Here is a 25,938-nt window from a genome sequence, read left to right as displayed (position 1 = left end):
TGCCATACTAGAGAGACTACCGAGACTGGTTGTCAATTTTTTTAATTCGTTTTTTATGTTTTCATTTTCTTTTGTCAGCTTTTCTATGGTATTGCGAATTTCCCCAATTTCAAGTTTTCTTAGTGAATTTTCTTTTTTTAAGTAAATAGTACCGCTTCTAATTTCTTCTCTGAATTTGTCTATTGCTTGGTTTATTTCTCCCTGAATTGTGGCTCGCAATTCAGTTATTATTGACTTATTATTATTCTTTAATTGTGTGTCTAACATTTCTTTTAGGTTTTCCAATATTAATTTAGTCTGTTCGTTTTGGCTTTGAATGGCTTCAGTGAGATGCGAGTTTAGCGTGTCTCCTAGTATGCTTAAATCTTCAGAATTAATTGAATCGTTGTTAGGAATTTTAGGTTTACGTATTGTTATATTTGAGCTCTGAGACGGTGTATTTTCCGATTGTATTCCCTCACAGGCTCTAGCACTTGTTGGGGTATTCATATTTGTTGGTTTTGGCGTCTTAAAGTAGCATTCTGGACATTTCCAGTTTTCTTTACATTCTTTATCCATTTCCTCATTAAAACGCTGTATTGATACGCGAGCACAATTTAAATCGTAATAGTTTCGACAAGAAGAACATTTTAAGAATTCTCTTTTTGGTAGTATTTCGTTACATCCGCCACATTTTGTTTGTTGCTTATTATTTTGCTTTATCTGATTCATTTTAATTTTGTGGACAGAGTCCCCTAACGGCGAATAGCGGCGCAATTACAGGTAATCAATCAATAGGGTGATTTGGCTGTATTGTTTCAACCCTTTTTTACAGATGGCGTTATCAACAATTTTCTATTTATTTTTTCAGATGATTCGTAGGTTATGAATATTTTGTAGGTTTCTTTATGTTATATTCGAGCACCAGTAATTTATTTTTGGCTTTGACTAACCTGTACAGTGCTCGGCTAGTGGTCCTGCTGTTGGTTTTTTATGCAGAAATTGACCTGTTGTTGTCAACGGTCAGGTTTGGTTATCTTGTTATATCTTGCTTTATTTTCCAGTTGCACTTTTAACTCCACTCATATATTGTATTTGATGTTAGACTTACATAGGTATGTATTTATTTCCGTATTTTGAACAGTTTACACCTAATAAATTAACAATTTATTAGGACGTTTAGTTTATACGACTACCCACAACGAAGTCCCAAGAAGTTAACCCGTTAAGTTAAGTTAATTTAAGGCTTGCGTTTTTCTTAATTTATTTTTGGTGAATTCTTTAAGGCCGACGTATACAGCCAATCAGAGCAGTGTTGGAATAGTGGCTTCAGCGTGCTACTCTCATTTCAGAGGTTCGACCCTCAGCTGTGCACCAATGTACTTTCTTTCTTTGCGCGCATTTAACATTCACTCGAACAGTGAAGGAAAACATCGTGAGGAAATCGACTTACCTTAGACTCAAAAAGTCGATAGCGTGAGCAAAGGAGGCAGATCATCTGATACAGAAATCTGAGGCCTAAAAAGGTTGGCGATAAAGACAAGAACATTTTACTTCTTTTAACTTACTTAAAATAAAGTTACAAATGTGAGGTTTCTACTCTTGCCAAAATCTTAGCTTGTGAGGCATGCTTTCCATACAATACTACTAACTGTAAATAATCATTAATTTAGATATCAATAAAAAATATTGATTTTTATACATCAGTCACGTGACAGTTTTTGTCGAATAGATGACGTGCATGCGTGTTGTTGTAATAATATGTCTACGCTTCTCTAACTTATACTAATACTATCTTGGAGTTAAAATTTGTCGAAGACCGTCTTTTATAGAAATGTATATAAGGTATGTGTAATTTAAGAATGAGAGTTTATTTAGAGAAGATTCTTGATATAATTGTCAAGTTTTAACATAATTAAAACTAACAAGTTGTGTAGGTTATATGGTCACTAATAATAATATGAAGTGGTACTGAAAATCAAGTCAACCAGTCTATTGATACGATCTTAAGAAATCATAATCAGTCAGCGGAGTAGGCAAAGACACAACATAGACATCCACGATATGTCGCGTTATTAGATTTTATAATACCAAAGACGATTATAGTTATAGACCAGCAATATTCATTGTCTTTGATAACACGGTCATATTACCTACATGATATTCTACTTTTATTTTGCAATTCCTTTAGCTATTTGCATATTTGATAGGATAATATTCATTTATTATTTTTATTTTATTTTATTCCATATCATTATTCTATATTTACAGTAATTGCTAATTCGATAGAATGACACAATATTTATACCCACACCAATTAACCTAGATAAAAAACATTAAAAAAAATATATTTAAATACCTAAATCTTATAACTAATAATATAGGAAGCAACTTTTGTGAACTCAGCCAGTGTACAAACAAATAGGTCTACCTTAACAGAAATTCTATTTATTATAATATGTATTGCTCGCGTGAGTGGTGCTTCGCTAACCAAGTAGGTATTATTACTATTATTGAGTAAAAAATTATATATACAATCAGAATATTATAAATCGTTCAATACTTTTTTTATACTTGACTTAATGTCCTATAACCCCTAGATGGGACAGAGTGCGTCCAAAGTGAGCGTTTCTGGCTCTCTTTGCCTCGTCTGTGTACAGCACCAGGTTTGCTTGGGACGGCCACGTTTCCGCTTTCCTTGCGGGTTCCAATCAAGCAACTGCTTGGGAATATGATTGGGATCCCTTCGGAGTGCATGACCTATCCAATTCCACTTGCGTCGCTTGATCAGCTGGCTGATCGGGGTTTCTCGGCAGCGTTCCCAAAGTTGCTCGTTAGATATCTTTTCAGGCCAGAAGATGCCCAGAATACGGCGAAGGCAGCGGTTGATGAAGACTTGGAGTCGGTGTGAGATGTCTTTGGTGACTTTCCACGTTTCACACCCATAGAGCAGCACAGATTTGACGTTGAATCCGAATATTCTTTTTCATACTTACCATGGTAAAAAAGTAAATGAAATGGTAAAAAATACTTGTCATGAAGAATTAATCTTTTGTAAGAAGAATCAAGATCCATCTACAATTAGATTAAAAGACTATGAAGAATAATACAAAGGAGTATAACTTGGTACTTTAAAAGTTTTAATGTTTGAAACGAGAGGGCGCTTGTACAGTTATTAAACTATCTGGCAATTTAAATGCTGAAGACAGACGTCAATACGTTGTCATACTGGACAACGTCAATGTCTGTCGTTTAGTCAATGTCAACTGTTATGGTCAACGAATGCTGCCACAAATAATTAGTAAAAATAACTAAACGGCATTGTTACAATTAATATACGAAACAATATAAAGAAGATCCTTGGTATAAAAAAATATTATGTTAGCCACGTTTTTACTTGGTATGCTATTGGCTTACCTATATATTTATAAGGGCTTTATTCAACATATTACCTTTAAACAAAAATAGTTTCAAAATTATACAATATATTCATCTTCAACCTCATACTGTGAATTATTGACATATTTTAAACCTTTCTTTCAATTTGACATTATATATATCATCTGTAAAAAAATTAGAGCGCGGGAAATTGCAAAATTGTGATTATTTTTTTCTTCGGTTTGGGTAAGTAATTTAATTTTATGGAACCAAAAATCTCGGTTAAATAAATAAATAAACTGAAAACTTCATGAAAGTCATTAAAATACTTGAAAATATTTATTTTACTTCTTGTCTCGACACTTGGTAGCTTACATGCTCCTTTACACGGTATACAGAAAGACAGCAACACCGATGGCAAGTTTATAGGCTATAGCGCGGTTTATACATTTATAGGTCAATGAAAAAATGGCTTAGTACTCGTAGCTCCTATGTATCGTGGCAAGAAATAATATTAAAATTTAAATGGCCTTCAGTGATTTGTGCCACATAAGTAACGCGTTTAAAAACGTTGAAAATGAAGCAGATCTGGTAAGTAAATGGTGTTTGTTGGGTAGTGGATTTCCCTTGGGTGTTGTAAATGTCCAATTGGAGCTGTCAATATGACCCAAAATCCGGGAAGATTATTTTGATGTGGTGTAAAACTGCGTATTATTTTGATACAATAATATAATTGATATAAATTTATCTCATTCACACCTTCACATAACGGGGTCTCCATCAACCACGTATGATATGAACATCGAGGTGAATGATGACAGAATTGTGGCGACAATATTTTTAGAATTTTAGTTTGTGCGGTAGAGGACACAACAACAAGTGACTTTTCATCGGTATTAACGTAAATTTACACAATAGCTTCAATTAATCGATAAACAAAAAGACAGCTTGAATCTAAATACGCAGTTATACGCCTATATTTCCTACTTTCTCTAAAAGTACTAAAACACTGTCCTTCACGCAATTAACAATTAAATTATTATTTGTGGCATTCATATATTGCTTATAGATTATTGTTGAAGTATTGTTACTTATCAAAAGCCTAATTAAATATTAAAAAATAAATAAATAGTTAAAAAGATAATGTGTGATAGTCTGTTCAATGTTTTTTTATGGATTGATTCTTGCATTTAATAAGTCTTTGCCCACTAACAAAGACCATATATAAATGTTAGTAATGCTCAAAAGCAATGACCTTGTTTTACAACAAAAAAATACCAGGCAGTAGTCCGCCCACTTCTCATGAATTTTTTTATATAAGGAAACTTTTCATTACTAGGCCATCAGTTAATTGACCTGACATAAAACAACCTAAAGCTAGAAATTATCAAAAACTGTGCCCAGATTTTCTATATTGTGATAGACCGTGTAACATGATACTTTTCATGGCAATAAGTGATTGTATATGACATTCGGTATTTTATAAGGAAGCATATCCCTGTGTTTTAGTAACATTTAATTTTAAGAAAGAAAAATATTACTAAATACATAAAAAGACTGTAAAGTGCAGTTTTAATTTTTTCACTGTGGACACTTGGGTACGCCAGTGACCCCAGCACTGATTTTCAGTGAGGCTGTTTTAGATGTTACAACATTTCCTTTATAATTTCTAACCAATTAAAATAAAACAAAGGAGGTGACTATCAGTTTGAAATCCTTGTCATTGTAATTGTGGGTGATGTTCTGGTGATTTCAATAAGAAAATGTTTTTGTATTTTAATTTTTTCTAAAAAACTTGCCAACTTAAATATCTTGGGCAAGACTTATCATATTATATCTGTATGTAAATTAAATAAAATCTGTGAAAAATTAGAATAATATGTCTAATTGTACTTGTAAAAGGTATTGTAATTTACCTATTGTTGTAAAAACTGTTAGCTATACTTCATATGATAATTATTTGCTTCCTATTTTGCAAGTAGCAACCTAATATGAAAATAATAATGCAATAAGCAAATTCCTTGTAGAGTTGTGAATAATAGGTAACTTGTTCAATATATTAAATATTATGCAATAAAAACAATTTTATTATATCTTTTAACTTGGTATAAAAACAAAACAAGAACATTGGCAAACAATTTATGCTTACAATATGATTACACTGAAGACAATTTGAATCGTTAACAATGGCATAATATACACTAGTATATTTATTATTAACCAAAGCAATAATTTTTGATTACCGATAACAAATAGATTTGAGATAATTTTTTGGTTTTAACCTTTGACTTGAGTATTTTCTTTTGTAAAAGATACCGTGGCCTAGTTGCAACCGTAAACCGTTGATGCCACATAAATTGTGTGCATACCTAAATTATTGCGAGAGTGTAGTATGAATAACTAAATTTTGCATGACATTTGCTACTTCAACCATATTGGTCAGTGATTTGTTTGTGGTTATTTTTCAAAAATTCTTAAGAAATATATAACCGTGTTTAATATGTACTGATTTATAGAATTATTGTGTGAAAAGTTATTCAGTTACAGTAGATCTTAAAAGTATATATAATATAATATATATCACTTAGATGAAGTGAAGTCAGAAATTAATTCTTTATCAGTTTGTTAGATACAATTTGGTGGATTTTGAGAATGGTTTGAGAGATTATTGCTCTGCTTGTTTCAGTTCTTAAAAATGACCAGTTTTTTGTTTTTTTTTGTTTTTAAAAGACAATTCACACAAATTGACCTAGTCCCATGCTAAGCTGGTGAAGTTGTTTTTTATATATTCTACTTTTTGTTTGCCAATATTTTTTGTAATCTATATATTTCTTAAACCATTGTTACAGTCGGACAGAATTATGGAAGAAAACTCGATGGTACGGGATCTCATCACTAAGATTCTGGATGAGCCAGGACCAACTGAAACAAGCTGGTAAGTTGATTAAGTCTTTATTATATCTTAATCTATGATGGTTATTACAAATTCTATAAGGCTACGTAAACAGCTAAAAATCCAGAGACTACGTTTTAGTTCCGAGCCTCAAGTTTCTATATGAAACTTTTTTGTATAGGCAAGTAGATTCGATCTGTGCCTGTCACGCTCCGTCGATTTTAGGATAGAATGCCGGTCTCACGATGATTTCCATCGCGAGTGTTAAATGCGCACATAGAAAAATCCACTTCTGCACAGCCGTTTTCGAACGTACGACCTCAGGGTTGAGAGGGGCGCTCAAGGAACTAGCCCAACGCTGCTCTCTAAAAGCCAATATAATATATTAGTTCTGTTTTATAAATACAGTGTAAACTCCTTATAACGTCATTCTTTATAACGATATACTCTATAACGTAAAAATGAGTTAAATTTGTTGAACACAAAACCCATACATTAATTCATTCTATATAACGCATGTTCTATTCTCTATTACGAAGAAATATTTTCATATTTAGACATCAACAACATACTTAAGTGTAATTGTTTTTATAATCAGCTTACAAAACTAACCTATTGAGGTGCCGAAATTTATAAGAAAGACACCTGATGTCATAAACAGCCTTCTCGCCTTTGTTAGTGTTAATTGCATTAACACGTGTGCCATTATTTTTAGATTACATTGCCTGTACGAAATTTTGGTCTCAGTTACTAAACGCACCATCGTCAACTATCTATTATATACATATATATAAATTATTGTAATTGGTTAAATTTAATTTTTTTTCTCTTCTATCCCTAGGGAGCGTTCAAGTATTACGTCACGCAATTTTTGGAGATTACTGACCCCCTCCCCCCGTGTAACGCGCCGTAACTTATTTCTGTACCCAAGTATAGTAAATCGTTTCGTGACCAGCTAGTGACTCTATACTTAAAAGTTACCCTTTTTTTTTTAATAATAGGGGGGCAAACGAGCTTGCGGGACGACCAAAAAGGGCAGTCCACGCAGCCCATAGACACCCATTTTTAGTGGGTGCGTTGCTGGCCAATGAGGGAGGAATAGACTCGCTTTTTGAACATTTGGAGGTCGTATCTCTGAGGGAGACCCCCCCCCGGGAGCCGATTCCACAGTTACTTCCACAGTTTACCTTAAGTGGTGTAAAGTACTGGAAAGTCGAAAATAATATTAACAATAACGCATAATTCAATCCCCGCCCCGTATCGTAACGTTTTACAAAAGGACCCCCCCCCTTCCAAAATTCGTTACGTAATACTTGAACGCTGCCCTATAACAAAAGCTCTCTATAACGATCCCTTGAAATTCGTTATAAAGAGATTACACTGTATAGGTATTTTATAAAACAAAGCCATGAAAACTGGTAACGAATATATAATGAAATTAAGTCTAAATATATTATTTTCAGCTCTACACAAATACCGGATAAGACACTAAGCGGTTTACATCCCAGCCTAAACCAATACGCCAAAAACGATGCTAATTACTTATCACCATCGTACTCTCAGTCGTTTCAAAACAGCCCATACTTTAACCAGAATGATAACGGCCTTTACATGCAAAATGGTTTTAACAGCTTCAATAATTTCCCAGAAAATGACATTAATTTTCTGAACATCGAACCAGTCGCCGATGACACGGTTTCACCAGAACAACTGAATCTACTCCGATTGGCAGCTCAAGAAATCGGCGGCGCACAGTTCACGAATCAAACGAAATACGACGATAAATTCTATAATTTCTTCGAACCGAACCAAAGAAACTCCCTTCCCGAAACAAATATGTTCAACTTCCCTCAGAGACCGAGCAGCCTGAATCTCGATATGAATTATTCAAACTTTGACTATCCCCAAAGATTCCCAAATAAGGTTGATACCTTCGTGAAGGATAACCAGGAGACCACGGATCTTCTGTCATACTTGCACCAGTTGAATATATCCCTTGATCGGAACAGAGAGGAAAATCCCATGAACTATAAAATGCCGGATTCATCAATCAACGGACACTATGAAGACTTCAAATTGGATGAGAGGAAGCCGCCGTTCTTCAACAGAAATTTTCCACCGAAGTTCAACGGTGAATATTATAACGATATGACCAATCAAATGCCAGAAAGAGTTCAGAACTTTGATTTCAACCAACCCCCACCGAATTTTAAGCCGAATGGCTTCCAGAATGATTTTATGCGACGGGAAATGAACCAGGGACCCAGGGATGGGTTTAATATGGAGCAGAGGCCGAGCTTTGAGAATGGGGCTAATAGGGACCAAATGCGTCAGCAGGAAATTGCGAGGCAGATGAATATGCTGATGAGGAGTCGACCACCGCCTAATCCATTGAATGTGGACGTGTCGTTTTTGCATGAGAACACACCGTTTAATCTTGGTGAGTGGCTTTTCTTTTTAGGTCTGCGCCTCAGATTTCTTTATCGTTTCTTGATAATTTGTCTATGGCCCTTCAAGTATTACGTAAGCACTAGAGGGGAGGGGTCTTTGATTTTCTTTTATTTGGTGATTACGTCAACAGTAATTCTTTACTTTTTGCATATATTACCCACACATTGTGTATACTTGAAAGCGAAATGCATTTTCGAGGACTAAATTCGTATGTTTCTGTATTATTATTTTTGAGAGCTTTGCTTACTTTTGCTGAAAAGGGAAGGGGGGGGGGGATAAATTGCAGTAAATTTGTTTACGCAATACTTGAACGGCCCCAAATAGGCAAGTAGCTGTGCCTGACATACGCCTTCGACTTAGCTAACTAACTCGCCAGAACCCGGGATCGAACCTACGTCCTCAGGGACAGTTGCACGCTGAAGCCACTAGGCCAACGTGCTCTGATTGAAATATATCTACAAAATATGTTTAAATTTTACAGTGTCGGACAAATAGAAATTTGTTATTATTGCAATTTTGCGCAATAACGTTATTGTTAAGCGTAATTGGACACGGGACAAACGTTTATTTCATTAAATAATCTACCTTTTGGGAACACCAAAGTGATCTATTTAGGAATAGAACCTTGGGCTTTTAGGGCGCTTTTAGTGTCACGCGGATTTGCTCACGCACGCGGGATTGGACCGCATGCGTAAAATTTCACGCTGCGGATCATACGCAGCATGAGTTTCAGTTTTCTACGGGCTGCGTAACGGTATAGACGTGTTCAAAAATGATCAATGTCAGAAGAATATGTGTCGCTTACATACTTTACAAACGACGAAACAAGAAGACAAGAGTACATGTTGATCCCTTTCTTGAAAATAGGCTTCTTGCTGGGGCGTTTGTTACACGCTTTGGAAAACTACAAAATAATGAACGTAAATTTAAAAATTACTTTCGAATGTCCATTCGTTCTTTTGATGAACTGTTGTGTAAAATTGAGAATAAGCTACAAAAAAGCAGTTTACGAAGGATTACAATACAACCGATTGAGAGGCTCGCTATTACATTAAGGTAAGTTTTAAATTTTAAATATTTAATTTCCTGCTATGATTTAGTGGAAAGGGATTTGAACAGGTAGGATAAACGTTTTTTGACTTCAAATTACTGTCATGTGTAAATTTACATGTGCAAAAAAAAATTTTTGTCATGTACTCTGAAATTTCATTGTTCATAATTTCATTCAATTTCATGTTGAAATTTCATTAAATAAGATTATTTCACTCATAAAATGTCGCCATTAAAGTGGAATCATTCCTACCTTTCATCACACGCTACTTATTATAATATAGATAAAAGTTATAGGTTTGCACATGACAGTAATTTAAAGTCAAAAAAAGTCCTTAATTGGTTTGGGATTGGTACGTTCAACCTACATACACAATCCTTTTTTTTATCTGATAAAGTACACATGGCCACAGATCAAGTTACCCAAAACCAGCATAAATGGAACTCGCGCCTTGCGTATTATCATACTTAGGTAACCCGTCGGAGTCCCGCTTATACTGGATTTGAGTAACTTGATCTGTGCCGTGTGTACAACCGCACTCATATGACTAAACAAACAATTAGAGAGAAACTGGAGAAAAAAAGTTAATCGTACTCATTTTAATAAAAAGAGTTTTATTCATAAATTAAAAAATCAAATTTTACATCATTCATTTCTTTGTAAATTTGTATCCTGAGCGTTGACATTACTTTCGCCTGTAGATGATGTTGTTGCTGGGGTATAAATTACGTCATAAGACGTGATATTAAACAGGCCGCTTTCAGTCGAAATAAGAGTTTCATTTTCATTCACTGCAGCAGAACTAATAGCATTGTCGTTAAGACTCGAAGTATCCTGGATTATACTATTGGTTTGGTAATCTTGATTTATCGGTGACAAACTGTCAAGCTCAGTAAAAGCACTAGAACTTGTTGTAGGTATGGGACTGTAGTATGCAGGTTGTGTTTGACTTTCCATTTCCATAACTATATTTAACACTTTTGTTCTGAACATTAGTTTTTGATATCTAGTGAATCTTTTTAATGAAGGCTGCAGAGACTGAAAGAAAGCCAAATCCTCACTTTCTAGCTCCAGTTGATTAGACTTTAAGCATTCTAATAACTGTGCCTCAAATTTAGATGGTGCTTGCTTTTTAGATTTTACTTGTTTTTGTTTTGATGTTGGGTGAGAACTTTCTTGACGTGAATTATCTGGTTGCGTGGACTCATTAGGTGTTTCTAAATTACTTTGTTCAGACATTTCTTCACAGAGTGACTCTTCTCCAGCAGTTTCCGTTGTACTGTCTAAGAAAGTCAAAATGTCATAGTAAGAATATTTCTTCTTCTTCTTCTTACTCCCAGAGCCGGATGGCTGATTTTTTTCAGATATCTTGTCTTTCTGGTAAGTGTCCCTTGCTGTTCGCCAGCGTTGTTGTATTTTCTTGTCTGAAATGACAAAATATAATAAGTAAGTGGCAAAAGTACACACAGTTTCAGATCAAGTTACCCAAAACCAGTACCAATAAACGGAACTTGCTAGGGCCTCGCCGGGCGCCGAGTCGTCTACGATAATAAACAACGCATGAGTCCTGTTTATACTGGTTTTGGGAAGCTTGATCTGTGGCCGTGTGTACAAATCTGATATTAGTTGGAAATTTAACTGCATTCGATTAAAGGCCCTCCTTAATTCACACATGTTGTCAACTTTACACTGTCTCATGAAGCATTAGATAAATCAAGCAATATATATATACCTATACAGAGTGGAAAAATAAGGCCGCAGTTGAAGGAAAAGTACCCTTAGGCGCAACGCAAACGGCGGGCCGGCGCAGGCCGGTCAATTTCGCCGCGAACGATAGCGCAAAGTGAATCTTATACTAGACGCAGACGGCGCGGCCGGGGCGGCGCGGCGCAGACATCGACGAAATAATTCATTTTTTACAAAAATAATTAGAACTTCATTTAAGGATTTTTGGAAAAACACCGGATTGAATCGGGCAATTTGTTTATTTGTTACAGTAAAATTTGCCATCATCAAAATTAAGGTGAAAACTTCCGGAAGTCACTAGCGCTGTAAGTTTTTAATTTGTTTTAACAAAAATTTGCTTTATTTGCATCTGTCAACCTTCATGAAGGAGGACATCTTGTAATGTAAATATTGCCTGAAATAAACGATATTTCATTATATTATATTATATATATTTATTAGATTCCTTTCATTTGCCGGAAATTTTACCATAGGGGTTAATTTATACAGAGAAGATTTCTTATAAAATATTTACAGCATAGTTATGTGTCTCAAATCTGCTAAAAGTGGCCACTTTTAGCAGATATGAGATACATAACTATACTTCGAACTTTTCATATGAAATCATAACTGCATAAATACCCCCCTATGATAAAATTTTCGGCAAATCATAGAAATCTAACGTAGCTATAGTACTGTAGTTAAAACGAATTAAAAACTTCTAGCGCTAGCTACTTCCGTGCCCTTTCACCTTAAGGGTATTTATTTTTCTTCTGAAGTAAAATTCGAGCGGTGCATGCTTTCTTATGTCTGATGTCAGCATTATTAATATATTATGTTATCATATTATTAATATATTGTTTTTGTTTTCAGATATTTGGCAACTGGTAATACATTCACTGATCTACACTATTCCTATGTGATTGGAATTGCAACAATTAGCGAAATAGTAAGACAAGTTTGTTACATAATATGGATTGAACTAAAGTCTGAATGTATTCCACAGCTTAATGGGATCAAATGGAAAGAAATCGCAGAGGGATTTCTCACATATACAAATTTTCCTAATTGCTTGGGTGCAATTGATGGAAAACATATAAGAGTGATTCGGCCGCCGCACAGTGGATCACTATATTTTAATTATAAGAAATATTATTCTGTAGTGCTCCTCGCAATGTGTGATGCTGATTATAATTTTACATATATTAATGTCGGTACCAGTGGAAGCAACGCCGATTCAACCATCTTTAGAAGGAGTCAATTGTATACGAAACTGGAAAGTAACACGTTGGGTATCCCTGACCCGCAAGAGTTGCCTATTATTTGCCCCGAAGTAGCTTATCCATCTAGTGTAAGAGCAAAGTTGCCGTTCGTGATAGTGGGAGACGAGGCATTTGGTTTATCATCACATGTGATGCGGCCTTATGCTCGTGATAATTTACCTTACAAAAAGAAAATATTTAATTACCGTCTGTCCAGAGCTAGAAGGTACATAGAATGCACTTTTGGAATTATGTCAAATAAATTTAGAATATTTCACAGATCCATGAATGTCAAGTTAGATCTAGCACAATTAATAGTCAAGACGGCATGTGTACTTCACAATTTCATAAGGAAACGGGATGGCTACAAGGTCAGCCATACATTTGTCACAAATGGTTTTACGGGACCACTACCCAGGCAGCAGACTGAAAGTAGTAATACGTCGGCAAGTAATATCAGAGATATATTTGCAGATTACTTTATCAATGAAGGAAAAGTCTCCTGGCAACACCGATATATAATTAATTAACTAAACTCAAAAGGTTTTAGAAGGTTTTTGATGTTTTTTGTGAATTAAATAATTATGCTTATATTAATAAAGTAATGATGCTTGTATAAATAAAATAATGAACCAAACACATACCCGCCTCTTTTCTTTCCTCTTCGCTCAAATTTTCGTAGTTAGGTGCCAATTCCTTCAAAATATCTCTCCATGCAGCCTCCCTCGCGTCCCTGTTTTTGTATAATTCATTGCGTTTATCCCACAAAACGGGCCGCAGATGAACTTCAATGATTACTCGTTCTGTATCGATTTTCATTTCGGTAGTACAATACGGCGCGTGCGCCCCGCTCGACTCTAAAATGGGCACTGAAGTTGTAGGCAGCGCCAGTGTGACCAGATTTTAATTGACGAATCTACTGCTTGTGGAGGTTAAAAACTACTGAATTCTACCGAAAGGAATGAGCAAATCTATTATACTTTTTTGCAGTTGTGTTACAACGTAAAACATGAATGTTTTCTTGATAAAACGATATAATAATAAAAATAAGAATTTAATTTAAAAGAAACCAAGTTTTTTTTTAAATTAAATTCATAATAAAAATATAATTAAACAAAAATGTATAAAATGATACTTTAACTAAAGATTTTTCGTCTTTATGTTGGGTAACATTGTCACAAAACAATTTTGAGTCCATTAACTTGAACATACTTTTGTCAGATCTATTGACTGCAGCGGAGTAGTTTTTATATAATTTATCTTCATAAAGCAACTCAAAATGGAACTCATCATGTTTTGTATGTCAGTTTAAATTTTATGAATAAGGAAAAATAACGTAAAATTTTGTAGATTTACATAACCAACTTTAAATAAGGGATCTTGCTACTATTCATTGCGATATCCTTGTGTATATTTATGTTTCATTTTAAACTCGATTATATAAATTCTCAATAAAGGAATTCCCACATCACACTCTATGCTCACGGCACGAATGGTAACGAAAAGCATGAACATTAAATAGTTATAATCCAATCGATGAAAGAGGAATACTTCGCTTTTATTCGATATGCCAAAAAAAAGTACTAGAATAACTGAAAAGCGTGAATTCTACTAAAATATACCAAATAATTTTTACATACTAAATTCTGTTGACAGTACCTCAAAATCTACCAAAAAAGTAGAAATCTACTAAATCTGGTCACACTGGGCAGCGCTTACGCATGCGGATACCCCGCACCGGGGTGACGCCCCGCACAGCGCCCCGCGTCCCGCGTGCGTTTATCACGCTTTACAATAGATACCTATATGAAATTGTTCTTTGCGGATGCTACGCATGCGGTCCAATCCCGCGTGCGTGAGCAAATCCGCGTGACACTAAAAGCGCCCTTAGGCATAATATATAATATAATACTAGCTAACTCAGCCAAGCGTTGCTCTGGCTAAGTATTTTGTTATATTACATAGTAGTAAACTATTCAAGGGAAACCGTAGGAGAACACCAGTCATAGCAACCGCCATGCTTTTTTGGTGGTAATGCCATTAAATTGTAGCTTATGTGGTACGTTGGTACTTTCAACAATTTTATAACAACACAATTGAAACTGATGCAAAGGTATGCAAAACTAATTATGCAATTGACAAATCATTGTAAATTTCACAAAATGTAACTTGACTAATCTCCGCGTTATAGTGGGGAACAGAAATCGTGTTATAGGGGGATTACTAAGAGTTAATAATATTGTATATGATAATGGGCTTTCATAAACTCTACTCAAGTAGTTTGTAGTATTAGTCAGCAAACAACCATTTCGTTTTTTTTTTTAAGTACTCACAATATATTATATGAACATCATGTGATATATATTATTCTTTATATTAAGAGTGTTATAGAAAACACACTTTCAGGTATAGGTGCCCTTCTAGGACCCAGTCCGCCTGTCCCTCCACCTGTGATGCCATCACCGATGATGGACTTGCCCCTTCTAGCGCCCTTCTACGCCATGAGGAATATGAGGTAAGGATTATATTATTATACTAGCTGACCCGGCAAACGTTGCACCTATATTATTTCTAAGAAACATTTGTTAGTCCAATAAAAATAACTATCTACAATAATAAAAATAGGGATTGATTGTAGAGAGGTAAACATTTAGGGTTGTATGTATTTTTGTATGCTGTATCATACAAAAATAAAAACAAATAATTTTGTCTAAAAATAAAAATAAATGTTTCCCCTTATCACTTAGGGGTTTGTTAATATTGATGGTAGCTGATTCTCGGACTTACTGAATATGCATACAAAATTTCATATAAATCGGTGGAGCCGTTTCGGATGTTCGTTCCCAACATTGTGATACGAGAATTTTATATATATAGCTATATGTAAAATAGCTTTATACATATATAAACAACATTTAACGAAGTAATGCGCCCTTTTCTTTTTCATGTGTCCTTTTTGTTGTCCCTTTCACTGTTTACATATGTATTAATTGCTTTGTTTTTTTCCATTAGTTGTGTCTAGTTATTTTATGTCATAATATGTAGTTTTGCACTTCTTGCGCTCATCTTAAATAATTTTCCTCATATTGGTTGCCTGGCACAGATCGCTCGAAAACGATAGCCGCTAGTTGCTCTCCTTTTTATTTAAAGATTCTACTTATATTGTATTTCTGTTACTGCAACAAAGTGTAAATACATAAATATTTTTATTTAAGGTAATTAAATAAACCTGTTAGTTTAAATATATAACTTCCGTTTTAGATAAATTTCGCGTTTCAAGGAAATGTGCAGTAATAATTTTACTTAATATATCGCTTGGTTTAAGTAATATATAAACGTTTTCACAAAAAATATTTTCTATCGTTCTAAATATCAAGATGCGCGAAATATTAGATATTTTAAAATCAGTAAAAAAAATCGGTTGTCTGTAAAGTCGGTTTACTGGCGATAGTTGAACGTGACAACGTCATAAGAAAATACTGATGGAATGGTTGCTTTTCTAAAAGAAAATTTTAATTTTATTTGTTTGATAGATGTTATGTATGGATATAGAGAAGGAGGTAAACGTAAATCACAATTTAATTGATCAAGTTACATTTGTACGCATAAATACAATTATGTAAATTTTTTGTGCCTCTTTGTCCCTCGTTCCGCGCTCTCGCTTGCACTTCAAGCCTTAAATGGAACGCCTCAGAGGTAACGCCGCATGAGTCATGTTTTTTCGTGCGTGCAGCCGGCTCCATCGAATTATAAGACGTTGTCACGTCAAAAACTATGATTTAAACATACCTATTATTTATAGTTGTTTTAATTCAAAGGCGATTAAATAGACTTTTAAAGAAAAACTGTTTTTAACGGATTAAAGTTATGTATTATTATAAATTTACAATTATTTAACATAATTTTAAATTTATCCGACGTTTCGCGTGCTTTACAGCGTGCGTGGTCACGGTGACTGAAGACAAAAGGTGTTGGATGTCAAAAAGTATCACAGCTGCAGAGAAACTTGCATTATCTGTATTTATTTCCCCGGAGTTGGTATCGACTAAAAGATGGAGGGTTTTGGCAAAAATGGCTCACGGTGTCCTCTATTTTCGCGGATTGTTTTTCTTTTTGAGATTTTAATTTGGATATTATTGGATCCCAGGTGTTTGACAATTTGAGGCCGTCTTCTCTATTGAAATTGGGGTGTTTTTTGATTTCAATGGCTTCGCGTACCAATCTTGGGAAGACACAACTTTAATCCGTTAAAAACAGTTTTTCTTTAAATGTGTAAAGGTTATGTCAATCAAAGACAATATTAAATAGACTTTGCCAACTATCGCCATTGAGAGTTACCGATCTGGTTTCGATCAAAAATTTTAATTCCAGAGGTGCAGTGTCGTCATCAAGTATCCTCCACGCGCGTTTAGACGCCTGCTATGAGCAATGGAAGCAGTTGGAAAGGGAGAGGAAGCGGACTGAGGCCAAATTGGCCCTGGCCTACCCGGGGAGGGCGGTTTCGTCGTCCAATTCGATTCCCGTGCCGAGACTGCCGCCGTGTCCCTCGAGGGTAGACAGATTGACGGTCGACATGCTGAGGGAGCATACGAAGGTATTTTTTTAGTAATACGAGACCAAATAAATAATAGTTTAAAAAAACTAAAAAACACGCTTTTAAAGCACATCAAACTAAAAAGTGAAAAATAATTCCTTCTTTGTATTCATTTTCGACACTTAATATTTTAATGACAATGAAATTCATTAAATTCCTAACTTATCTTCCTTTTTCCTTCGTCTAAGTCTCGGAAATCTAAAGTTTGAGATTTATATAATTACTAGCTGACCGGGCAAACGTCGTTTTGCCATGTATATCATTTATAATAAAAAAGGGGTTGATCGTAGAGGGGTGAAAGTTAGCGGTTGTATGTATTTTTTAATGTTGTATCATAAAAAAATAAAGAATAAAAATTTTATCTGAAATTAAAAAAAAATTGGGGTAAACCCTTAACATTAAGGGGGATGAAAAATAGATGTTGTCGGATTCTCAGACATACCCAATATGCACACAAAATTTAATGAGAATCGGTCGAGCCGTTTCGGAGGAGTTTAACCACAAACACCGCGACACGAGAATTTTATATATTAGATGTACAAGACTTAAAAATTAGTTTGCCAAAGAAGTTTCACTTCTGACATGTGTACAAACGCACGCACTTTTTTTTTGACATGGGAGTCACAACCCTAAGGCCACAGGAGACAACAGTCCCTCAACTCTAAATTATCTTTCAGGTATTAACATTAATGGGAAAGATGGAGACGTTACGGGCGAGTGTGTGCGTGGCTTATAATAAAAAATCGAATAAACACGAGGACGGCAAAATTACGGTTTTAAAACGCGGCAAGGGGAATGTTGCTGATGATAAAGGGTTGGATCCGGCTACATACGATCCCAGCACTTGGAAGGAGGATGCTAAGAACTTGGCTGAAATGTAAGTTTTTTTAAGTATTTTTAGTATTTCCCCGGCGATGGCGGTTTTTTTATACTTGCAAATATAATTTTTGTATTGTGTGAGTTTTATTAGACATAAAATTATGTAATATATTAATTGCTTTAATTTTTCTTTTATTAAATGATTTAATTTTGAATTTAATGTGTTTAGTTACTTATGAGCATTGTTGGTTAAGCGAATGACTCTCAACACTGAACACACGACTTGTTAGAATCAATGTACCAATCGATTTTTCTTTCTATATTTGTTTCTAGGGTAAAGCATGTCCCTAACACCCAAAAAATCTACATGTGTCAGACACAAAAGAAAAATAAAAACAAAAAACGGGGCAATCAGATGCCAAGGGTTGTAGCTCCACGGATTATTATTAGTTACTTATGTCCCAGTGTGTATAGTTTAATTCTATCAGATACTTATTATGAAGGGTGTCTCAGGGCCGATTTTCAATAACAAGTTGATTTAAGCGGTAGCGTTCTGTAGGTGACGAGTGCGGACGCAGTAGAGACGCACTTTTGCAATGAATTATCGTTCAGTTAATTAAGTCGTGGATAGAAAAGTTCAGAGCGACAAGATGTTTACTGAATCGAAATGAATATGAATGAAAATAGACCTGTACGATCGACTAAAACCATCGACTGCGTAGCATCCACAACAATCAATTAGAAAACATGCCTCTTTGAGCCTCCACCGTTCAAGTCTTCAACGAATTTGGCCTTAGTTATACATTATAATTTATTGCAATTATAATACATATTAAAAGTACAGTTTGTTTTTTTTATAACTATGTATTAAAAGTTTGAAATCGGCGCTGAAACACCCTATATCATTGTTCTTAGTAAATGGGTGGATCATCCAGGTGGATGGAAAGTAAATTTAGTTGATAAAACTTTAATATTTCAGCGCGCCTCATACTGAGATAGAGAGTGCGATGCTAGCCTGGCGTAACGCAGTTGCCGGAGTTCAAGCCGCGAGGAGGAGAGAGTTAGCCCCGCACAGATATTTGGATGGACGTAAGTTATTGATTACGTAAAATTTATTATGAAACTTAAGAACTGTACCTATAAAAAAATGGTGATAAGTTTACTAGAATAGAACATACGCACACTGTTAATACTCGGAACAAACGCAGGCTGCAATTTCCCCGAACTAGACTATCTAAAGTTAGTAACTAGTTTTGGGAAAAGGGATACTCTTCTTTAATAAAATCCCAGAGGCTCTTTTATCTCTGCCTTCTAATAAATTTAAGAAATGTATTAAAGAGAAGCTGTGTAAAAAGTATTACTATGAAGTTAACGATTATCTAGTTGATAAAAGGGCCTGGGACTAGTGCTAGACAGGCTACTTCTAATTAATTTGCGATATTTTTTTTAAAATAAGTGTTGTTTGATGATTTGCCATTTTAAAAGAGTACCGAGAGTTTTTTACGCCTTTTTACGTGATACTTGTATCTTATGTTCCATAATAAACATATTTTTTTTATAGAACTCTAGATAACATAATTTATTAAAAATATATTTTAAATTATAATTTTACCCATATTCTATAGCGATAGTGGCGCTAGCGGACGCAGTGAAGCAACTCTGCGTGTGCGCCCGTAGAGCAAGAGCGGCGATGTGGTGCGATCTCACTCTCACAGTTGCGCTTGCCCCGCATCCCAATCAACAGGTTTGTTTCTTATGTAAAGGGATTTTTATTTACGACTAGATGACCCCGTGAACTTTGTTTCACCAACATACCTATATTTGTGTCAAAACTTTTAAAACAGACCAAAGAGGTCGGCCCTCATACAGCAGACTACATACTAATACTATCTACTTCTCTTAAACAAACTTGAATCTCTGGGTATCCGTGGTTCTCAATTGAGTCTTTTCCAAAGTTACCTTGAAAATAGATTTCAAAGGGTGAAGGTCGGTGACCTTGTAAGTAGTGACTTGCCAATAACTTACGGTGTCCCTCAGGGAAGCGTACTTGGCCCAACGTTGTTTCTAGCATTTATTAATGAGTTATGTAACCTCCAGTTGCCAAATGGTAAGATAATATCTTTTGCAGATGACACGGCCCTTGTATTCTCTGGCAACAATTGGAATGAGGTCTATAATTCTGCTCAGTCTGGTTTTGGCCTTGTTAATGAATGGTTGAGAGGCAACGGCCTTACGCTAAATGTTGATAAAACAAAATTTATGCCCTTCTCTATTAAAAACATTCCCTCACACATTCATAATAATTTTTCTATCATAGCCCATACTTGCTCTTCAAATCAACTCTGCCATTGCAAAAGCATTTCCCTTGCCCATAGTATTAAGTATTTGGGTGTAGTTATCGACAGTAACTTGAGTTTTAATTCTCACGTGGATCTTCTCTCTTGCAGAACCCGTAAACTCATTTATATCTTCAAAACTTTAAGGTCTATAGCAGACAAAAAAATTATTAACGTAGTTTATCAGTCTTTATGTCAATCAATTTTAGGATATTGTATCACTGTTTGGGGAGGTACTTTCAAGACCAATCTCCTAAAACTTGAAAGAGCCCAACGAGCAGTATTAAAAGTAAGCCACTCCTTACCGCTTCTTTTTCCCACCAAAGAGCTTTATGCCCTAGCCGATGTATTAACAATTCGTCAATTATTTATTCTGAACACAGTTCTAAAACAACATCATAAAACTAGTTACGACCCCGATTTAAATATTAACAAGCGGATAAAACATAAAGTTTGCTGTTGTATTACAAAATGGACAACTTCTTTCTCGCAAAGGTTCTTTGGTTTCCTAGGCTGTTATTTGTATAATAAATTAAACAAAAAAATTAACATTTACCCACTACCCAAATACAAATGTAAAAAAAAGGTTACTACTTGGCTGAAGACGTTGAGTTATGATGAAACAGAGGATCTAATAACTGTCATTCTGTAACTCACCCACTTCCCCACACATATACACACACCCACGCACGCATACACACACTTAGAGAGAGAGAGACACACACACACATACACACACACATACACACACACACACACACACACATACACACACACACACACAAACACACACCAAATTTATTTTTAAAACTCCGTTGCACAATGTTTTCTTTAGCACTTAATGCTTATTTTCTTCTATTGTAACCTTTGACAATGACATGATTGTACGCGTTCCGGTCCGGTGGTGGAGAGGCTGGTTATCTGTCACTCAGGTCTCCTGTTACAGAGACCAGTCTCTCACATACACTTCCTAATGTTATAATCTTAGTTTAATCATAAAAACCTTATGTATGTGAGAGAAGAAAATAAAGATTATTATTATTATTATTATTACTATGAAACATATATTTTTGAAAGAGTCATGTAAATGACCATTTTTTATTTCTAAAAAAACGTCCAATTTCCCATCTAAGAACAGTTTGTATTGGGAAATTCCATTCTCGTTTTTAGTATTTTTCTTTAATTATTATTTACGTTTCCCATCGTTTAAATCTTCCCTGATCTTCCACAAATATTTTAAGATCATAATTAGCCAAATCGGTCCAGCCGTTATCAAGTTTTAGCGAGACTAACGAACAGCAATTCATTTTTATATATATAGAAGATAAAAATAGGCCAGTTATTAGTGAATTGTCTCCTAGACGCTGGCACCCAGGGAATACTTGGCGTCTTGAAGGATTGCAGGAGTAACAGTTATGAAGAACGCTTTGTTTTTTTTAAGAGGATGCAAGTGAACTTAGGAAAAGCAAAATCTATGGATTTGAAAGAGTCAATAGGGGAGCGTTCAAGTATTACGTAACGAATTTGGGGGGGGGGGTCCTTTTGTAAAACGTTACGATGCGGGGCGGGGATTGAATTACGCGTTATTGTTAATATTATTTTCGACTTTCCAGTACTTTACACCACATAATGGTAACTTTTACTATTGGGTACAGAAAGACGTTACGGCGCGTTACATGGGAGGGGGGGGGGTCCAATAATCTCCAAAAATTTCGTGAAGTAGTACTGAACGCTCCCTAGGACTGTATGCGATATTTTGATAAATGGAGAGAAAGTGGAAACAGAGTTCGTGTACTTAGGCTATATAGACTCATTTTGGCTCGTTTAATCTTAGCAATTCTTATTGATGTTCATCAAGCCTTATTTGGCTTTAATAGTATTTATTTCGCCAAAAAGCAAAGCTTTATAAACACGAAATTCCTTTTTATCTAATTAAATAACAAAAGTTCCTTCACTCAAAATACTTAAACAGTCATATTTATACACGTGTCTTTTGAAGGTTAGGCCTAAATAAAAATTAAACTAATACTAGTAGCGCCATCTATGTAGCCTAGTTGTTAGTCAAAGTCAATGTCACTCTTCTGATTGACATTTGACAAATGACGGTTGACAAATAAATACAATCGGTACTGTCATAGTAGTGATAATGTTGTTTTTGAAAAATGGTTTTGATATGATGTAAATATTTGTTTGACAAACCACCGAGTTCAAACTTTTATATATATCATATAATTTCAGATGGAGCATTCTCCACAGTTTTCGAACCAACAGTCGCCCAAACGCATCCAGTCAGAGTCACCAACCAGTAACTCAAACAAGGCAACCTCTGATAATAAAGAGGTAATTATTAGCATTAATTTTTATCTTTTATAAGAAAAATATATTAATTTGGAAATAGGTTGTGACTACTTAAATCGACTTAAAAAAGCAATAATTTGAGCTGATATTGTTTGAGGTTCATATTCTAAGTCACGATCTCGCCTTGAGTGCTGTCAAATATGTCAAACTTTGTACAGAAAAAATGGTTTGACAGCTCCTGTAACTAGATTTAAGTTTGTTTGACGTGGAGGTTATGGGCGTGAGTATCACGATGTATTGACGCTTGAAAGCCGGCAACTTGCAAACCTGGTTAACACTTTCAGTTTCCTGCTTTCTGTCCCATAAAAAAAGGTTTCTATGCTATATTTCGTAAATGTATGTTTGTCCTCAATTTCGCGTAAACTGAAAAACACTACTGAAAAATTTGCTTTGACACATTGACGATTTACAATGCATACGATGTCGTGTTCTGTTAGGGAGCGTTTAAGTATTACGTAACGAATTTTGTTGTTCCTTTTGTAAAACGTTACGATACGGGGCGGGAAATTAATTACGCGTTATTGTTAATATTATTTTCGACTTTCCAGTACTTTACACCACATAATGGTAACTTTTAGGTATAAAGAGTCACTAGGTTGTGACGGGTCACGAAACGTTTTACTGTACTTGGGTACAGAAAAACGTTACGGCGCGTTACATCGGGGGGGGTCAATAATCTCCCAAATTTGCGTGACGTACTACTCGAACACTCCCTTATTACATTATCTCTGGTATCTCTAATCTGGTCGGATTGTAGTAAATTTATATTATAGATACATGATCAAATGAATAATGTTAACAGGTCAAAGAAAGCGGTTTAAATAACCCTAGTAAAGAAAAAAACTAAAGGTTTAGTTTTACTAAAATACTTTAAAAATCAATTTCAGGAAAAAGCATCCACCGAGACGCCGAAAGAGACAGAAAAGCAGAAACCAAACGACAAAGAAAGACGTCGTCCACAAAACTACAGACACAAACTTAATCAGAGAAATGATCTTTACCAAAAGAATCAAAGGTACGACAATCGTTTTATGAGACCATATCACTACTTGGCCACGGGGCCGATTAATTAATTTAATTTCTGACATATGTCAATTCACCATTTTGGCCGGTTCTTTAACTATATTGGAGCTGTTCTGATCTCTAAAATTGTAATATGGAGGGTGCACGGTGTTTCTACAGGATATCCGTACCTGACAAATTTGTTTCCGACAGAAAACCGTATTGTATTGGGAATTTTAATATTTAGCTTCGGGATCGTTCAAGTATTACGTCACGCAGTTTTTGGAGATTATTGGACCCCCCCCCCATGTAACGCGCCGTAACGTTTTCGGTACCCAATAGTAAAAGTTACCATTATGTGGTGTAAAGTACTGGAAAGTCGAAAATAATTAACGCGTAACTCAATCCCCGCCCCGCGTCGTAACATTTTACAAAAAGACCCCCCCCCCCCCCAAATTCGTTACGTAATACTTGAACGCTCCCTTTGATTCGGGGCAAAATTATACCAAATTTGATGAATGGGTATTATAATGAGTGCCAAATGTGAAACTTCGGTAAATATCAAAATTCCCCCCCTCCAGTGTTGACTGGTAACACTGATGAAACTGTGATCCCTTTTAACCCACTGCTATGCTATTTTATACCTTTTTACTGAATCGGTGTTGCCAGTTTTTTATGTATTCGAAATTGTGACGGGAAATTTTTATTCGCGATTTAATGTGAACTTGGATCCGCTTCCACTGCGCTGTGCGCATGCATTTTTTTTTTAAATATTTAATGAGCTTAATGGTATTATAAAATTAAACCCAATTTCCCGACACAATATCAGTTATATCTCTAATATTCAGATTTATCATATCAATTTTGAAGTACACTCTGGTAGCCATATAGCATAGTGCTTGGCTAACTTTTAAATTGTGGTAACACCACAACCTTGCCAATTGCGTCGGTGTGAGTGCGTAAGGAATTGATAAACAACATTTTCTCACTTTTATAAAGTTTTATAAACAGGCAACATTTTTTCTAGTCACTTTCCAATTTCTACTAATCCGTATTGACTCAAATTATTAAAATTCGACTCGCGTAAATACTCTGAAATGAATTTCTACATCCTCAGTGTATAAATATATTTTTTAACTGGCAACACATTGACTTTTAAAGGTCTACAATGCCTATATTGCAATAGTTTTAATGTCTCACACCGACAGGAAATACCTTTACATGTGATGTTTCTATGTTGGTTTGATATGAAGATAATTAGTCTAAGCATTAAGTGGTTGTCTTGTCGCTGTTCTAAGGAGTTCTAAAGAACAAAATAAGTATACATAAAAGTGGCTGATTTTATTTTTTCATATGGTAATACATCGCTTATATTGTTCTTTAGTCTTGGGATTTTCGGTCTTCGTCAATTTTTAGTTTTAGTCGCATTGACATTTCACAGACTACTATATTTGTCTGTTACGTTTCTGACATCTGACATACGTCAGAGTATATTGTCTGTGACATTTTCGATTGCAGCTTATACGCTTTAATACTTAGGGGAATGTCCCGTTTGATTAGTGCATAATGTGTTGCACAAATGTTTTCACTGCCTCAATGGGCCGTATTAACCAAAATAATTAGTTCAATTTAAGTTTTTAGTCATAAGTGAAAATGGTTTATCCTCGATGCTTTTAGAATCAATTTGACAAAGACTAAATGAATTTATGAATGGCTATAACTTATTTTTTTTTAACTTAGTGCCTTTAATCGAGCATTTTCCTACGTGTACAAAAATTTCAATAGGTTTTATTTTGTTTCAAATGAATGGCGGGGTTGGTAACGTGGCGTTGTCCAAATTAGGTAAACGTGTAGTTAATTTTAATCCTACCACAGGCCTAAAAGTTTGACTTAGAGTCAAGTGGGTCGCTCAATTAGCTAAGGGCGAGTTAATATGCTTATGATAGAGGTTTATTTATAAAGAAATTAGTGAATTTAGCTTTCAAAGTACATTAATCCAAATAAGTATACGTATTTTCATGTGATTTTCGTTTACCGTGTGGCCGTTGTAATACCCTTGAATCTTTGAAGTTTAACAAAGGTTGGTTTTA

At 35.0% G+C, this 25,938-nt stretch overlaps 3 protein-coding genes across 5 annotated transcripts; 2 read left to right on the top strand and 1 right to left on the bottom strand.

Annotated features, from left to right (window-relative positions):
- Positions 1-3,766: 3,766 nt before the first annotated feature.
- On the top strand, positions 3,767-24,111 carry LOC125059187 (meiosis-specific coiled-coil domain-containing protein MEIOC-like). Of its 3 annotated transcripts, none has more exons than XM_047663489.1 (10): positions 3,767-3,948; positions 6,207-6,292; positions 7,714-8,690; positions 15,152-15,254; positions 17,111-17,333; positions 18,011-18,210; positions 19,132-19,241; positions 19,778-19,896; positions 22,727-22,828; positions 23,734-24,111. In XM_047663489.1, the coding sequence occupies exons 1-10, from the start codon at positions 3,883-3,885 to the stop codon at positions 23,917-23,919; spliced, it is 2,172 nt and encodes a 723-aa protein (XP_047519445.1). In that variant the 5' UTR covers positions 3,767-3,882; the 3' UTR covers positions 23,920-24,111. The 3 variants fall into 3 exon arrangements, with proteins under 3 accessions (XP_047519445.1, XP_047519443.1, XP_047519444.1); XM_047663487.1 differs by having other exon boundaries at positions 15,131-15,254; XM_047663488.1 differs by having other exon boundaries at positions 3,768-3,948; positions 15,146-15,254.
- On the top strand, positions 9,328-13,298 carry LOC125059188 (protein ANTAGONIST OF LIKE HETEROCHROMATIN PROTEIN 1-like). The gene is made up of 2 exons (XM_047663490.1): positions 9,328-9,757; positions 12,351-13,298. The coding sequence occupies exons 1-2, from the start codon at positions 9,474-9,476 to the stop codon at positions 13,267-13,269; spliced, it is 1,203 nt and encodes a 400-aa protein (XP_047519446.1). The 5' UTR covers positions 9,328-9,473; the 3' UTR covers positions 13,270-13,298.
- On the bottom strand, positions 10,347-13,621 carry LOC125059190. The gene is made up of 2 exons (XM_047663492.1): positions 13,384-13,621; positions 10,347-11,176 (listed from the first exon to the last, which is right to left on the bottom strand). Exons 1-2 carry the CDS (start codon positions 13,556-13,558, stop codon positions 10,398-10,400), a joined length of 954 nt encoding a protein of 317 aa, XP_047519448.1. The 5' UTR covers positions 13,559-13,621; the 3' UTR covers positions 10,347-10,397.
- Positions 24,112-25,938: the final 1,827 nt, after the last annotated feature.

Source organism: Pieris napi, chromosome 19 (genome assembly GCF_905475465.1).
Source record: "Pieris napi chromosome 19, ilPieNapi1.2, whole genome shotgun sequence".
Taxonomy (NCBI): Eukaryota; Metazoa; Arthropoda; class Insecta; order Lepidoptera; family Pieridae; genus Pieris; species Pieris napi.
This window is presented reverse-complemented; position numbering and strand designations above follow the sequence as displayed.

Coding starts and splice junctions, on each gene's coding strand:
- LOC125059187 (XM_047663487.1), top strand. CDS start 3,883: ATGGCCTTCAGTGATTTGTGCCACATAAGTAACGCGTTTAAAAACGTT. Junction 18,211..19,131: donor GCTAAGAACTTGGCTGAAAT/GTAAGTTTTTTT, acceptor TTAATATTTCAG/CGCGCCTCATACTGAGATAG. Junction 19,242..19,777: donor GCACAGATATTTGGATGGAC/GTAAGTTATTGA, acceptor CATATTCTATAG/CGATAGTGGCGCTAGCGGAC.
- LOC125059188 (XM_047663490.1), top strand. CDS start 9,474: ATGATCAATGTCAGAAGAATATGTGTCGCTTACATACTTTACAAACGA. Junction 9,758..12,350: donor AGGCTCGCTATTACATTAAG/GTAAGTTTTAAA, acceptor TTTTGTTTTCAG/ATATTTGGCAACTGGTAATA.
- LOC125059190 (XM_047663492.1), bottom strand. CDS start 13,558: ATGAAAATCGATACAGAACGAGTAATCATTGAAGTTCATCTGCGGCCC. Junction 11,177..13,383: donor AGAGGAAAGAAAAGAGGCGG/GTATGTGTTTGG, acceptor TTGTCATTTCAG/ACAAGAAAATACAACAACGC.